The sequence below is a fragment of the Bipolaris sorokiniana genome, assembly GCF_000338995.1.
Source record: "Bipolaris sorokiniana ND90Pr unplaced genomic scaffold COCSAscaffold_1, whole genome shotgun sequence".
Classification (NCBI taxonomy): domain Eukaryota; kingdom Fungi; phylum Ascomycota; class Dothideomycetes; order Pleosporales; family Pleosporaceae; genus Bipolaris; species Bipolaris sorokiniana.
The window spans coordinates 2,176,521-2,192,349 of NW_006911895.1; the positions used below are offsets into that span (position 1 = coordinate 2,176,521).

Genomic DNA, 15,829 nt, shown 5'->3' on the forward strand with positions numbered 1-15,829 from the left:
GTGAAATCTCTGACATGCACTACTGGCTTCCCATGGCTATTATTTAATAATCTTTTCCCCATACGCATGTATGGAAATGTTTCGCGGCGCCTCAGCCGCCGTTGCGGACGCCTCTACCGTTGCTACGGGAGCCACACGTGTAGCTTAAACCCAAACGCATCATCGTTCGAAACTGGAGCTTCTTCCTTGGACCCAGTATGTAGTGGGGGTGGCGCACTAATTGGCGAAAGTAAAATTGGCCAGAACATGCGGGCTCGCCTTCAGTGCCGACCGCTTCTTCTGCCGAAGATCCCTCCATTTGGTGCATAGACCGCAGTATCTGTCCACTGAAACCCATCCTTAAGTAAGAATTGAATTGCCCTTGGTTCCGTGGACCGGGTCCCACCGGTGCCTGACAAGCCTTCCAAGCATCACGGTGCAGCCAGGGGCACGTCCGCTTTGCATGTCTGGCTGCAGGATCACATCTATTGAGACGTCCCCTTTCACATCACCCCATTCTGGTTTTTCTAGAACGAATAGGTACATGCAGTCGAGCATGGCCGCACCCAATGCATCGACTGAGCATTGCCTCCCTGGTTTAGCGAGCCGTCCAAACATGTATTTTCTATGTCGGAGGGATAAGGCCGCACCCACCATTTCCCACGTGGCGGGTGAGTTCTCAACCAATGCAAGCAACGACTCAGTGAAAAGTTCGGCCCGTATAAAGCATATATTGCCTGCACATTCTAGAAGTACCACACCAGACCGACCCATACGTACACTCGTTAATAAACTAATCTTCATTTTTGTGCGTCAAGATGCCTGCATTCTCTCGCTTGGCTGTCGCTGTCCAGCTCGTTGCTGTTTTCGTGTCGCCCGTTCTTGGTGCGGCATACAACCAACCATACGACTATGTCATTGTTGGTGGAGGTGTCACTGGCTTGATTGTAGCCAACCGTCTTAGTGAAGACTCGCGCAGTATGTATCTCACCAGGATACGATAAACATATACCTGCTCACACCTGCGAAATAGAGACTGTTCTTGTCATTGAGGCTGGCGACAATGTCGATACGCCCTCGACCAAGATTCCATGGAAAGCCAATGACCTCACCTCTGCCAACGGGCTAATTTGGGAAAACTATACCTCGGTGGCTGAACCTGGTCTTGGCAATGGCTCATTCCCAGTTATAGCAGCAAAGGTCCTGGGTGGTGGTTCAGTCATCAACGGCATGGTCTATGACCGTGGTGCTGCCGCTGATTATGATGCTTGGGAGGCCCTTGGTAACAAGGGTTGGGGCTGGGAGGGAATGGAGCCCTACTTCATCAAGGGCACTACATTCCAGCCTCCTTCTGAGAAGACTATGCGTGACTTCAACATCACTTTTGACCCCTCGACCTACGGCAAGGGACCGCTTACTGTCTCCATCACCTCAACCCAGTATCAAGATATTAAGGCTTACTGGGCAGCATGGAAGGCTAGTGGTGTTCATGTGCCAGTCGACGGAAATGCTGGAGAGGCTTATGGTGTTTCTTGGTACCCCAACACCATGGACGCGACCACTGGACGCCGTGCCCACGCCCGTTATGCATACTACGATCCCATCCAGAGGCGCCGTAACTTGCACATTATCACTGGCGCCACTGCCAAGAAGGTCATTTTTGATGACCGAAAGAAGCCCATGGCACGAGGTGTCGAGGTGACCGACAAGACAGGCAAGACTACTTGCTTCTACGCCAAAAAGGAGGTCATCCTTGCTGCCGGTGCTATCCAAACTCCAAAGATTCTCCAGCTTAGTGGTGTTGGTCCCAGGGCTGTGTTGCAAGCTGCGGGCATCGAGACCAGGGTTGAGCTCGATTCCGTAGGCGCCAACTTCCAAGACCACCCATACGCCACAGCCATCTTCAACACTACATCCAACTTCTTCCCTAACCTCCAGTCGCTGAACACTAATGCTACTTTCAACGCTTCTGCCTGGAAGGAGTACGAGCAGTACAAGACGGGCCCCTACACGTATGCTCGTGGCAACGCACTTGCCTTCATCCCCCTTTCTGATACTACCAACAACACCCAGGCTCTCATCGACATGGTCAACGGTCAGAAGGCTACTGACTTCCTTCCCAGCATCTACAAGAAGAACTCCAAGCTCGCGGCGGGATATGCAAAGCAGCGCAAGGTTCTTGCCAACTTGCTTACACGCAAGGACGCAGCCGCTACTGAGATGACGCTGGCTGCTGATGGCAGCTTCGCCCTCATCGGTGTTGAGAAGCCTCTCTCGCGTGGTAGCATCACCATCAACGCCAAGAACCCCAACGGAGCTCCCGACGTTGCGTTCAACGCCTTTGTGAACCCTGTGGACCGTTTGATCATGTCGATTGGTCTGCGCTTCTTTCGTGGCGTGTGGGCGCGCCCCGAGCTTAAAAGCTACAAGATCAGCGAGACTGTTCCTGGTGCGCAATTCCAAACGGACAAGGAGATTTTCGACGCACTCCTCAAGCAATCCATGCTTCAACCTTCTCTTGTTCACCCTGCGGGTACTTGCTCCATGATGGCTGAGAAGGACGGTGGCTGTGTCAGCGACAAGCTACTCGTGTACGGAACCCAGCACTTGTCTGTCGTCGATGCTTCAATCATTCCCCTCATCCCATCTTGCCATCTCCAGGCCACCATGTATGGTATTGGTGAGAAGGCTGCGGATATCATCAAGGCGAGATAGAACATGTAGAGCAGGTAGAGTTGATTTGAGTTTGCAAAATTCTTGTACATAGATTTTTGTAATTGCACCCATGTAGCGTATTCTAATTTGTTAACATAATGGTGGCGTGACCTGAGTGATGCTGCCAAGGTACTTGATCTATAAATATGTTACACTATTTGCAAAGAGCTCGTAAGCGATACAATGCAATCCTCGCATTCGGTCTTGGTATTTTCCGCTATACGCGTCCAGGGTGGTGAGTGGTCATCTAGATAGAATACCCGTATCGGGCGCGGGGCGTGTATAACCGTTGGTGCGAAAGTATCGTGTTTAGCGTCCTGACTATACTTACATGTGCATACATATGTATGTAAGCATGAGAGGACCAAAGACGGGCTGATGCAGGATGCGAGGTACAAGCTTTATCAGGTTTGGTCTCGAGCCCCCCACGCCTGACCCTGAGCGTGGGGGCTACGAGCGCCCCTCCATCCATGGTTGCGTCATTACCAGGCAAAAGTTAACTCCACCATAGTCCATGTATGTGCGCTGCCCTACATCACTGCAGCAACACACCAGAGCCGCCTGGTGTACTGCTCCGCCATGAAGCTGCTCAAGAGCCAAATTGAACACAAGACGGGCGCCGGCTTTGCCACGCTGCTGCCTGAGGAACCCGAGGATATGTGGCATGCCTACAACCTCATCCAGGAGCACGACCAGATCCGCGCGAAAGCAGTGCGCCGCGTCTCAAAGACATCCGATGCCGGCTCCACCTCGTCGCAGCGCATTGCCCTTGACCTCACCATCACCGTTACCTCGACCGACTTTGATATTGGCTCCGAACAGCTGCATGTGTCTGGCCGCGTCGCAAAAGAAAATGAGCATGTCAAGCTGGGGCAGCACCACACACTGGACCTGGAGCTCAACCGCAAGTTCACAATAGAAAAGGCAGACGGCTGGGACAGCATCGCTCTTGAGCAGCTCAAAGAGGCATGCGATGCCTCGAAACGCGCGGAGCTATGGGCAGTCGTACTGGGCGAAGGCGTCGCAAACATATGCATGATTACAGAACACCAAACTATCCTGCGTCAGAAAGTCGAAGTGCCCGTGCCCAGAAAACGTAGGGGTGGCGTCGACGGCCACAGTAAAGGCATGGAGCGCTTCTTCTCCACAACCCTCTCTACGCTCCTCCGCCAAATCGACCTCCCAAATGCTTCAAATTCACCACAAGGCAAAACACTTCCCTTGCTCCTCGCTAGCCCCGGCTTCGTCGCCACAGCCTTTCTTCAGTACATCAAAGAAGAAGCAACACGAACAACGAATAAACCGCTCATGGCTTTGATACCTTCCATCATCGTCGCGCATTCCTCGTCAGCACACATACATTCCTTAAACGAAGTTCTCTCCTCCCCAGCCATCACCTTAAAACTTTCCGACACCAAGTTCGCCCGTGAGACGGCCCTCATGGACAAATTCAACACACTCATGCGCCTCGATGATGGCCGCGCATGGTACGGGCCCCGCGAGGTGGAACGTGCAGTAGCAAAGGGAGCTGTCGGGAGAGGTGGCGGCGTGCTTCTAATCAACAATGTACTTTTCCGCGCGCAAAATATCAAGGAGCGAAGGAGATGGGTTAAGCTGGTTGACCAAGTACGAGACGTGGAAGGGGGTGAAGTAAGGGTTCTTAGCTCATTGCACGAGAGCGGTAAGAGGCTGGAGGGGCTGGGCAATGTCGCTGCTATATTAACGTACCCTCTCGAAGATTTAGACGAGGAAGGGGATGCGGGTGATGAGACTGGTTTTGGAGACGAGGAACAGGGCGAGATGGTGATTTAGCGACTTGAAGTGTTTGTTCACACTCTATGTGCATTAAAAAAAGGATAGTGGATGATGGATGATCTGATAATACCCGTTACGATATACCCACGAAATAAACAAGTCTTCCTAGAACCCCGTCTAAAGCATGTGATATCGATTCCTCTTAACACGCTTACCCACCTCCCATCCCTCATAGATTTCGGAGCCGAAACTCCGAGGTTTTAGTACAGGCGTCTTGCTGAAATCTTTGCGCTGACTCCGGATTCGTTTTCTGATACCCGATTCCGGCAGATTGGAGTATGGTCTGCCATTCTTTTCTGAGAAAAACAATACAACACACCATACACTAAAAAGATATGAACAGTTAAAGTCACATTCCTCATAGAACTACTGTAAATGTGGCTTCGTATCCTTTCCCTCCCAAACACTCTCCTCGTGTAGTATTGGGTTAGCGGTAGTCACTCCACAGACTGTGCATGAGCATGAATTATTAGCGGTAGAATGAGGAAAGATGTGTTTACGTATCACAAAGTATGATCTCAAATAGGAGTTTGTCTGCAAAAAAAGAGTCTGTTCGTACGTCAGTCGAGATGCCATGCTAAACCTCCGCCCACTTCATCAACCTCCATGCCAGACGCTCCTTCATCCGGCTCAGACCACTTCAACGCGTTGCATCTTTTGCATCGCTGGTTGTACAAAAAATTTTATGTACCAGTTTCGTTCGTATATCCCTATCTTGGTGGGGATGACGGTGGCTTGGTGCAGTGGGTGATGCGCCTGGCAGGTTGATGATCTGGGGCCTATCGACAGTTCATTTGAACCTAATAATCATTATAGAATATTCTATGTGCATCCCACTACAATCTGTCTTCTCCCCTTCTCTCATATAGGAAGAAGGTAACTTTCTACCTCTTATCTAAATTTTCTAAGGTTTTCACATATCTATGTAATATAAAATCAAAAGAGAAGCCTACATCTATCAAGAGAAATGAAGAGAGGCATAAAAAAGAGATAGCTAGTATGGTCATAGTAATATATTAGAGTAATAAGGCTTTGTTACTAGTAGAGGAGTATCTACACGACCCTTAACTTAGAGGTACCTCTTCTTAAATAAGTGAAGGTTCAGACGACGTTGGCGAGAGAAGAGTGGAGGAAGGGGTGGTATGGGGGTTCTGGGTGAGGTGTAGGTCTGGATAGACAGGTTAGAAGATCTTGGGGTAGAGAATGAGAGTTCGAGTAGTGTAAACAATTGATACAGAGCAGTGTGTTGGCTAAAATTATGCGAGTATTTCCACAATCGTATTTTACCTAGCTAGTTAGCGTTATTTAGACGCATAAACTTCTAGTACAAGAAGAACTAAGGTAAATATAGCCTGTATCTTCATTCCTAGAGATTAATACCTAGACCATAGATTTAAAAGACAACTTTACTAGCGCTAGGGACACATTTTAGTTAATACAGAGAACGCTTGCTACTGTATTGTTTTTAGTTAGGCAAAATATGATTACAGACATAGTGTAAATCTACAAAAGACACATGAATATCCGTTATGTAACTGTTATTAGACGAGTAAGTGCTGGTAGGCCATTTTTTCATCGTTATGATGATGATGCTATCAGCTGGATATGTCGATGTCATCAAAGACTGATTTCCGATCACCCGCCCAGAAAAGCTAGAACAGGTACTACTGGAGTACCATGAAGCAGAAGAAGGAGTAGTCAAAAATCAAGTTGCCCTACCCCTACCTGACACTGTGAGTATAATCTCAGTTTCTTTGCTAGGGAGGCACAACGGAGGAGTGACTCCCGCCAAGGAAGTCACGTGCCAAAGGCGCGCCGCGTTCTGTACGGATCTCGCGCCCGAGACGGCTGTCAACAAACAGACAACCGCTACCTAAACGACCACAGCCATTCTATTTCTCTATCACCCAAAATATCGAGAAAAGAAAAGGAAAACTCGCAAAAATGCCAGCCGCCGAACAAACTTCAGCAGACGCCCGTAGAAAGGCTGCTCGAGAAGTCATCGACATTCTCCACGAAATTGCAACATTGCTGGTATGCAGCAGCCAACCCCCCCCTTCCCTAATCTAAAGGCCCCCCCGCCCAACAACTAAAACTCTCGGCTCTAGAACACGCATCTAGATCGACAGCAACTATCATATTGTGTGTCATTGATTGAAAATGGCGCGAACCCGGAGGCTTTGGCGGTACGTTTAGCAAAGAAAAAACCCCATGACTTTTTGTTATCCACTGTGGCACAGTAACAACCCTCGCGCGCGGTTCCGCATTGTCTGCTGTTGGGTATTTTCTATTATAGTCTCGTTACACGGCATCTACTGCCGGTAACTTCTAAACGAAGAAGAGAGAGAGAAGAGCAGTGATTGGATTTGGCTAACTCACGGGCCGACAGAAAGTGATACTGCAGCTGCGCGAAGAGTATCCTACGAGTTCCGTAGATGGAGACACAGAGGCGGGTGCAGCCGCGCGCTGAATTGGGAGGCCGAATACAACCCCCAAATAGGTGTCCGGGAGTTTTGTGTATGAATCTACAACCGTGTATTCTTTGTAACAAAGCTTTTCACAAAGGTTATTGCGAGAAGCTGCGTCATCGCGAGACTGGGTTGCCGAAGAGCAAGCTGACGCGGCGAGGGAGAAGGTGAGGAAGGGGGGGAAGGGGCTGGGGGAAACAAACATCGAGGTGATCATCTCACGCAAAAACGTTATCAGTTGGTCGTCGCATCTAGAACGCCTACTTTACTTACCCAACACTCAAAAGCCCGGTATCTTGGTTCCCGCGAATCTATGGGCTGACTTGGCTTGCATCCCTGGGCAACAAGAGGAACAAGGAAACCGGGAAAGGCTAATCTTGGGAGGGGCCGAGGATGGAGGGGTAGTAAAATGGTAGCGACGTAACCGCGGGGTAAAAAAAGGCGGTGCCAACGAACCAGAGAGTACCGTTTGGGCGGTAGTTGGTATCAAAGGCTCATGCACCGTTATCAGTATGCATTGCAGGGTGTTTTGCGTCCTGCAGGACTTGGGAGAGCAAGAGAAAAGCGTGTTGAGATAGGAATTCACCGGATAGCAATCACCAGATTTCCAAGGGCATGTGAGGTGGTGTGTTGGTGTGCATGTACGGATCAATGCCCGATGTATCCTGACTCAAAGTGGCGCACATACACAATACATCAACAAGTCACCAGGTCAACGGAGATGGCCGTCTCTCATGCAACTAATCATAGGACACCATCATCGAACGGAGTCGACTAGATAGAACATGGTGTTGTCACCATCTATAATACCAGTTGTATAGTTATGAACAAGGGTAAAAGATGGACAGATGCTTGATAACGTATCTTGATTAGGAGCGCAAATAGTTTCTAAACTAAATGTCATAGATAGACGAGAATAGCGATTGTATGGAGGGTATCATCAATCAACGAGAGGAATGTGTGTGGGGTATCTTCCAAGACAGCAAACTTGCTGCAGCGACAAACAATGAAAGCCCGAAAAACTCCTGCTGCTCTGTTCTTACGATAGAGGTTGCGATAAAGGAAAAAAAATGAGTAAATAGAAAATCATATCTTCTATCTGCTTCCCCAGGTAGGGGAGCTCTGGCGCTGGCGAAAGTTGCCCTTTGCATCTGCGACTTTTTGCAGGGCCTTTTCGGCCTTGGCCTCTTGCTTGTTGAGGAATCCGTTGAAGATAAGAGGCAGGATGCGCTTAGAGTCTGGTGGTCATCGTTAGCAACCTGATCGAGAGGAGTTTATCATAGTAATAAAACTTACTGGCATGGTCAGGATCGAAAAGAATGCCATCTGCACCCCTCTCGCCCGCAACCCTAACTGCCTCTTCCAAAAGACCCTCGCCAACGCCTTTGCCGCGGTACTTGAGCTTGACGGTCCAAGCGCGTACAACGGCCTTGCCCCTCCTTCTCCTGCCACGCTTCTTTGCGGCATCGTTGTCTGCCCAGCCCAAGACCAATGAACCAATGACATCTTCACCCCACTTGACTACAATCAACCTGTCGTCACCGAGCCAGTCCATGTTGATGTCCTCCGCCAGGCTAATGTAGCCACCAGTCATCCAACGAATGAAGATCAGGAAAGTCATGCTGATGCCGCCAATGGTGGTGACGAGCATCAACTTGTCCTCGTACCACCGGAGCATGTACTGTGCTGCAATGGCCACGGCGACAAAGTAGGCGGCTAGCGAAATGGGGTGGAACATCATCATCTTGCTGGCGACCTGGCGCTGTTGTGCAACCGAGTCTGCGACTAGGCGCAGGCCCTCGATACGGTCATCTTCGGTTTCAGCTGTGTAGGTGGAAAGTTGGGGCAGTTCGTCGGCAGGTGCCTTTTCTGGTGCACTCGCTACGGTTGATGACATGACGTGTGATTCAGCGGTGGAGATGTATGGGTTGTATGGGGCGGTGGATGTTGAGTAGGATAGTGAGGTTGGGGGCACTGGTTGGATAAAGGTGTTTAGACGGAAATTTGTTGGCGTGGGTAGTGGTGAAGGGAGGTCTGGGTCGATTCTGAGATTGGCGCTCAATGAAGTGAGGAAAGCTGTTGCTGGGTGTTAGTACATGGAAACTTCAACCACCATTTTCCTCCACCACGTCAAATCCAGGATTGAGAATTCCAACCTACCAGCACTTGTTCGGAATCCCGGTAGCGACGGTATGGCCGGAATTGCCTTTTCAATTCCCGCGTAGTGGTTTACAACAACAGTCTCTTGTCCGAGGAATTGTTGCCGTGGAAACGCATGGGGGCCTGGCGGAACCTTGAGATGAGTGGGAGGAAGTTGGCGGCGCATCTTTATATCTTTATATAAACACGGGAACTAGAAGTTTTTTCCTTTCTAGACAATTATGCCGGATGACATGTAGGAATAGTCGGCAAGGGCGTTATGCTGAGAGGGGAATGGGAGGAAAGTAAAGGGACCAGCCAGGAATAGGAAGTAGGGCACGTGGGGTGGATGTGTGCCGCACACGATTAAGTCGCGGGTAACAAAACTATAGTGACGAGGGAAAAAAAGATCTAGAATTGTTTAGTGCAGCAGACAGACAAGTCAGGGAAGAAGAAAAGAAAGCCCAAACACAGAGTGGGAACTTGAGCGTTAAAGTATGGGGCCTGGCAGCCAAGACGACGAGAATGAAGAAGGGCGTTTTGCGCTTAAGCTGGCGCGAATGGGCAGGGAAAAAATGGGTGGACGATAGGCATCGGGTGCACGGGCCTTGTGATGGCGCGGAGTCGAGGGAAGGAGCCTGGCCGCTGATCTCAACAAGCCCACGCTGCTCAAACCCCGGCCCTGGTCTGCTATGCTTCAGCTGCTGCACCACACACGCCCGTTGCCCCTCTGATTGGAACCGCCACAGACACAGAGATAACCACCCACCACTCACCACTCCATCTGCACTCCATCTTCGTTGTGTTGGGGACGTGGGTTGGCTGCACGGCGTGGTGGCGTCTTTCTTTGTTGGTTTTTGATGGAGGTGCAGTCAGTCCAACCACTCCACTACCGACCTACACTACACTACACTAATCCGCCCAACGGCCACGCCTCGGTACCACTCTGCCTTCGTTGCTTATGGCCTCTCTTACTTTTTGCTTCTAATACTACTAATACTACTACTACTACTACTACTACTACTACTACTACTACTACTACTACTACTACTATACAGGCTGCCTAGCAACAGAGAGTGCAAAACTGCCTAGTGCGTGTCTAAGATACCACCATCGCTGCATCCGGCACTTCTACATACCTTGGCCCTCTCGATCTGCGGCGTTTGACTGTGCATCAACGGCCCGTATGGGGGACGCCATCTGTCATCATGACCGCCTGTCAATGTGCTGCAAAATTCCGTCATCAGACTGTCTCCTTGGACCATATCTATCCACTCATCATCGTCATCATCATCATGACCGTCGTCGTGACTGCTCACGACGAGCAGAGAAAGGGTAAGCGCAAGCGAGCCTTAACCTGCGACGCCTCGCTGCTGTTGCTTCCCCCGCCAACCATTCCCCATCCGGCCGCGGTACAGACCACTCTGCATTAATCTCAAACCCATCCTTCGCGACAGAATCTCCCCAAACGTAGCCTGGGCAAACGAACATGAAACGAACTACCCTGTTGCTTGCGCAGCCCTTGGTTTTGCCGCGGCGCCACCCTCTGCCATGGCCTGCTAACCCCTCCATTGCGCTGCGCTCAAAGTTGATTACACGCCGAGACCCACCGCCATTGCGTGTTCCAGCTGCTGAACGCCTAATGGTCCTTTGACTATTATGTACTACGGGATTACCGCCGTGAACACGACCGGGCGCCTGGCAGAACTGCCATTGTTCTGGGAACTTTCTTACTGTGTGCTATGTACACACATACTTGGAAAACGCCTGTTAGCCCAACTTGCAGTACCCGACCACACCCGTAGTCGCAGGCGCAAATGGCGGTAAACAAGATGCAAATAGCATGAAAAGCAAGAATAAACACAATAAAAAAAATAGACCACGAACACGGTCTCTGCCTCATCACGAGCCCTCCATCGGCCCCGCTACTGCAAAACATTCCCGCAATAGTCTGGCCATTTTCTGCATCCGCATCTCTTTGCCTCTTTATTCTCCACACACGGTGTCACGCATTGGATAGTCACTGCCAGCCATGGTCATACTTTAGCGAGTAACCAATGGACCCTGGCCTACCTTTTGGCCTCAGCACCAACCACAGGGCATGCAACGCCCATCTGACGTGTGTCGCATCCCCACACGGCCATCAAGCTTCGTAAAAAGATCCACCGTGGACGGCGAAACAGACATCCACATCCTTGCACACGGTAGGAGAGACAACAGGTGCATAGTGTGCGCAAACTAAGGCCCAATGCCCTCTCTGGCCGCTAAGCCCTCTTAGCCTGGAATCCCATGAGCATACCAATGCTGTGCGTGCCCCCCACATACATTATCCACACATACTTTACTAGTTATTCCATTCCAGCTAAACTTGCTCATCTAAGTCCCTCCTCCTCAAACAAGCTTGTTTCGAACCCAATCGAATATGCTTCATCTTTTTTACCCCCGCGCGCTTCAGCCCGCTTCTAGCATCGATCTGACACTTGCCAAATCTAAAAAATCCGCGCGCTGGAGGACGGACACTTGCAAGATACAAAGGCGCGCGCACAACGGGGCCCCGGACCTTGTTAGTTCTGATAACCTCTTTTTCTTTGCTTTGTTTTTGGATCTTTTCTTTGACGTTGCTTTTGCCCTTGTAAACAATCCACATTACATATTTACCTTTTGCTCATCGTGCGTGCATGCGTGCGTGCGTGCGTGCGTGCGTGCGTACGCGCATGTGTGTGGGGAGAGGTACTCCTAGGGATGTGATAGGACAGGGTAACATGAGTACGTATAGGCGCGGGTTATGAAACTAGATGCCTTGGCGAAGACCCTAAAAAGCGTGATCAAATTGTTTCGTGTTTCAGCGCTTCTCGCGTCGCTTGTACTGCACGTATTAGGCCTTTCCCCCCATCTCTTTCTTACCCTTTTGTCTCCTCCTCACTCCTTTCGGCTTGGGCTTGGCGCGCCCGTGTTTGTCTGGGGAGAGGGGGGTTAGGGCACATGGGACGGGCAATAAAGCCAGCGAAGTAGTAAGGGTTTAACAATCGTACATGGTACATGGACATTTAATCAAAAAAAAAGACCCATGAACACATAGATTGCGCATTTCTCCCTCATTATCGTTGTTGTCACTACTGCCGAAGATGCTCAATGCTGATTTTCTCCCGATCGTGACACGGAGTCTGCTGCTTCACATCCTTTGTCGGCTTTACATCGCCGTGGATTCTTGCGTGAGATGCCACATTAACCCACCACCCCCCTTCCCTTCTGCCACCTCCTTCTGCCGCGCCCCGTGGGTTTTGCATAGACGGACAACCCCAGGGGGGGGGGCTCACGTGTACATAACACTCCCCATACACGTCATGCGGATAAACTGGCTTGTTAGTTTACCTGCCACTACTATCATCATGCATAAGGGTGGCTTTGGTCATTGCAATGCTTTTTTATTATCCTATATCTCCTTCTTCCCTATGACTCTCTTGCTCTCTCTTTCTAACTCTACACTCCCGTCCCCCTTCCCCCTTCCTCCCTCCATCTGTATCAAATATGTTTATATATCGCCCTCTTTGTTATCGTAACCTCTAAAAATTTGCTAAGAAAAAGAAAAAGAAATATCCCGCGCGCGTACACGCAGTTGAAGAAAAACAGGACAAGGAACCTCCTCTCTAGTTCGGACATGGGAATATCTGGCATCATGCAAACAACAACAACAACCTTTGCTCAAGCACCCACCTGCTAATCATCCAAAAAAAATACCTCAATATCAACCATCCTTGCCACCTATCTACCAGTCCACCCCTCTATGAGCTATCGCCTCTGCTCTTCGTTTACTTCTTCTGCTGTGTATTGGGAGCAGAAGAGCCTCCCGCTCCAGGCTCAAGCGTATGCTCATGGTTTCCCGCTCGTATTATCCTACCACCCTCTTCTTGCGAGCACACCTCACTGTTGATGACCCACTTGTCTTCGAGTATCTCATCCAGCGTCGCTCGTTTCTTGGGGTCGACTTCCAGCATACGGCCTATAATGTGCCTGCTCTCCCTAGGTAACAAACGCAGAAGACGCCAAGGGCCTTTGATTACCTGCGGCGGCTGCTGGCCATTCGATGACGTCGATGCGCGCGGCTCAGTCGAAGGGTGTTCCGAGGATTGATGCCGGGTTGTAGACTCAGAGCCGAGCCCAGATTGCCGGCGTTCGTCACGTGCAGTACTCTCAAGATCTGTAGCCGACTTGGAGGGTCCGGTGATCGACCTTGGCCCGTCGTTGGGAGGTGAGACAAAGAGTTTGTACGAGTTGTCGGATATCCGCGGTGCTTTCCATGGGAACCGACGTAATGTCATGCAACAGAACATGATAGCAAGTGACCAGATATCGGTAGGTTGTGGGTCGTACTTGGACAGATCATACACTTCTGGTGCAAGGTAAGGATCTGAGCCGACAATACCTAAAAACAAGTTAGAAATACTGTTGGTATAACGTCTCGAGCTACATACCACTTGCGAGGACGATCTCGTCTTCAAATGGGTATTTGAAGACGGCGGCACTGCCAAAATCAATAATCTTCATGATTCCGTGTTCGTTGACAACGACATTGTCAAGCTTCAAATCGCGGTGAGCCAAGCCCATGCTATGAAGATACGTGACTCCATTGAGGATCTGCAGTGTGGCACAGGCAACCTCTTCGCGACTCATCTTTCCAGTCATTACTATTGCGAAAAGATCAAAGGGTGCGTATTCCATGACGACGAAGTAGCTTCCTTTCTCATTCACCAAGTCCATGGTCTCGATAATGTTCCCATGGTGGAGTGTTGATCCTATGCAGAACTCGGCAGTAACCTTTTTGTTGTAATCTTTTTCGGATTCGTACGAATGACGGTTACGGAACTGCTTGACAGCAAACGTTGTGCCATCGCTACTTCGCTTCATAAGCCGAACCGAGCCACCAGCACCGGATCCCAGCACTTTGCCAAACTTTCCGTACTTGCTCTGTAGGCCATGGTCATCCGCAAAGGGGACATGTATCGATCCATTTGTTATGGGTGGTGTCATGGTACCGGATTTGGTCGACTTGATCTTCTGGCTCCTGATCGATGGTGCAGGAGACTTTCCGCGTTTCTCCTTGTCCTTGTCCTTGTCCTTGTTCTTGTGTCCAATCTTGAAGAAGCGCTTGAGTTCGGCCATTGATCCATGGTGTTTGCCGGTCGGCGACTTGACATCTTCTGCATCAGAGCCGTGGCCCTTGATGGACCTCTTTCCGAATATGCTCGACCGCTTGTTGTCTTCTTTGTCAGAATCAGTGCCCTTGGAACGTGGCAATTGATATACTGATGATGCTGCTGAACTGCGTCCGTCACGACCACCGTAGATGTAGCGGGCTTCTAGTGAGTCGAGGTTTCTCGCCTGTGCCGCACGTTTGGAGCGAGTGTAGGTGTCTTCCTTCTCTCCTTGTGGTGTATATGATCGGCTACCAGGTGCCGGGGAGGATGCGCCTGGCGTGCGATCACCACCAGAGCCAGCAGGACTGGCGTCCCGGGAAGTTGGGTTGGAATCGCCAGCAGGGCCTATGGCAAATACCGAACTGCGTTTTGGATGGGGCTGGACTACGGCGGACAACTCTGACGATGGTCGTGGGGACTGCGGTGCGGTTCTTGGCGATCCGGGAACTGCCAATGAAGACTGGCTTTCATTCTGGCTCTGGAGAGACGAATCCATGGAGGTTGGTGGAGGCTCATGGGGAGGTGAGATTTGGGGCGTCATGAGGGCGGGGTCGCTTGGATGTTTGTTGTGTCCTTGACCGGCTGTCTTTTCATCCCGGGACGATGTTCCTGCAGGTGTCAATGGTGGAGAGTGCATGGCGGAGGCAGGTGAAGAGGGTATGGAAGAGCGATGTGCAGAGTGTCCTGAAATTGTTCGCGAGGCTGGGCTGGGTGAAGGTGCCTGTGGAGTGTTAGCTGGACGGACGCTAATTACGGCATGTCATGGTCCAGAGTTTGCTTACGCGGGAGGGTGGAAGCGAGACAGGCTCGAATGAGAAGTTCTCCATGCGCTTTGCCTGCATGCGAGACTTCTGGAGGGTCGACGACAGAGTGCGTAGCTCTTCTTCGGCCTGGGGGCTCAATGGGCCATGCTGGGGCGCTTTGGCGGGGCTAGTGAGGTCGGCAACATCTCGCACGGCTTGCGCGGGCTCGATTTCCTCGTGAACCTCGCTGAAGCGGACAGACTGGGCGGGGGGAGTAGACGTCATGATGAGTGATGAGGGTCAGAAGAGAGTTCTGTCAGAAGAGGGCAGCTAGGTTAGTCTAGGCCATGACGGAAGGCGCGAACGCATTAGATGGAGAGCTTGCGCTTACTTGGGGTGAGGAGGGCGACTCTGCGAGGGAAGCTCGCTCGTCGGTCGCTACAAAAGTCCGTCAGGCGGGCGCGCTGGCGGGTTCAATGGGCCGGACAAGAGAAGTGGCGGAGGAACGGGTGGGCTGGTCGTGTGCCTGGCTACAGAGCATCGAGGTTCGTCATGGGCAGCTAGGATAAGTGGATGCAGATGGAGCCCCGCGCTAGTCGTCGAGTGCGCTGCGCCAATTCGTCCGCAATGGTGCGGGAAGCTCGGAGTTGGCACAGGCAGACAAGAGGGAGACCGGGGTTGTGGTGATGCTGCTGCTGCTGGCGGTGGTACCAACGTGTCTATGTAAGTACTTTGCAGTGGCCGGGCGGCAGAAAAGCGGCGAGAAATGATCTTC

General features: G+C 50.9%; 6 protein-coding genes across 6 annotated transcripts; 4 read left to right on the forward strand and 2 right to left on the reverse strand.

The window, feature by feature from the left end:
* Positions 1–743: 743 nt before the first annotated feature.
* On the forward strand, positions 744–2,709 carry COCSADRAFT_195513 (cellobiose dehydrogenase). Its single transcript, XM_007696789.1, has 2 exons — positions 744–957; positions 1,013–2,709. Exons 1-2 carry the CDS (start codon positions 798–800, stop codon positions 2,692–2,694), a joined length of 1,842 nt encoding a protein of 613 aa, XP_007694979.1. The 5' UTR covers positions 744–797; the 3' UTR covers positions 2,695–2,709.
* Positions 2,710–3,203: 494 nt separating this feature from the next.
* On the forward strand, positions 3,204–4,618 carry COCSADRAFT_32421 (uncharacterized protein). The gene has a single exon (XM_007696099.1). The coding sequence runs from the start codon at positions 3,274–3,276 to the stop codon at positions 4,504–4,506; it is 1,233 nt and encodes a 410-aa protein (XP_007694289.1). The 5' UTR covers positions 3,204–3,273; the 3' UTR covers positions 4,507–4,618.
* Positions 4,619–6,383: 1,765 nt separating this feature from the next.
* On the forward strand, positions 6,384–7,053 carry COCSADRAFT_32422 (uncharacterized protein). The gene is made up of 3 exons (XM_007696100.1): positions 6,384–6,543; positions 6,618–6,695; positions 6,899–7,053. Exons 1-3 carry the CDS (start codon positions 6,454–6,456, stop codon positions 6,977–6,979), a joined length of 249 nt encoding a protein of 82 aa, XP_007694290.1. The 5' UTR covers positions 6,384–6,453; the 3' UTR covers positions 6,980–7,053.
* Positions 7,054–7,836: 783 nt separating this feature from the next.
* COCSADRAFT_131903 (uncharacterized protein) lies at positions 7,837–9,659 on the reverse strand. Its single transcript, XM_007696790.1, has 3 exons — positions 9,138–9,659; positions 8,274–9,053; positions 7,837–8,215 (listed from the first exon to the last, which is right to left on the reverse strand). The coding sequence occupies exons 1-3, from the start codon at positions 9,301–9,303 to the stop codon at positions 8,073–8,075; spliced, it is 1,089 nt and encodes a 362-aa protein (XP_007694980.1). The 5' UTR covers positions 9,304–9,659; the 3' UTR covers positions 7,837–8,072.
* A 535-nt stretch (positions 9,660–10,194) lies between these two features.
* On the forward strand, positions 10,195–10,572 carry COCSADRAFT_32424 (uncharacterized protein). Its single transcript, XM_007696101.1, has one exon. The coding sequence runs from the start codon at positions 10,325–10,327 to the stop codon at positions 10,547–10,549; it is 225 nt and encodes a 74-aa protein (XP_007694291.1). The 5' UTR covers positions 10,195–10,324; the 3' UTR covers positions 10,550–10,572.
* Positions 10,573–12,522: 1,950 nt separating this feature from the next.
* COCSADRAFT_32425 (uncharacterized protein) lies at positions 12,523–15,802 on the reverse strand. The gene is made up of 4 exons (XM_007696102.1): positions 15,446–15,802; positions 15,094–15,367; positions 13,589–15,032; positions 12,523–13,539 (listed from the first exon to the last, which is right to left on the reverse strand). Exons 2-4 carry the CDS (start codon positions 15,337–15,339, stop codon positions 12,926–12,928), a joined length of 2,304 nt encoding a protein of 767 aa, XP_007694292.1. The 5' UTR covers positions 15,340–15,367; positions 15,446–15,802; the 3' UTR covers positions 12,523–12,925.
* Positions 15,803–15,829: the final 27 nt, after the last annotated feature.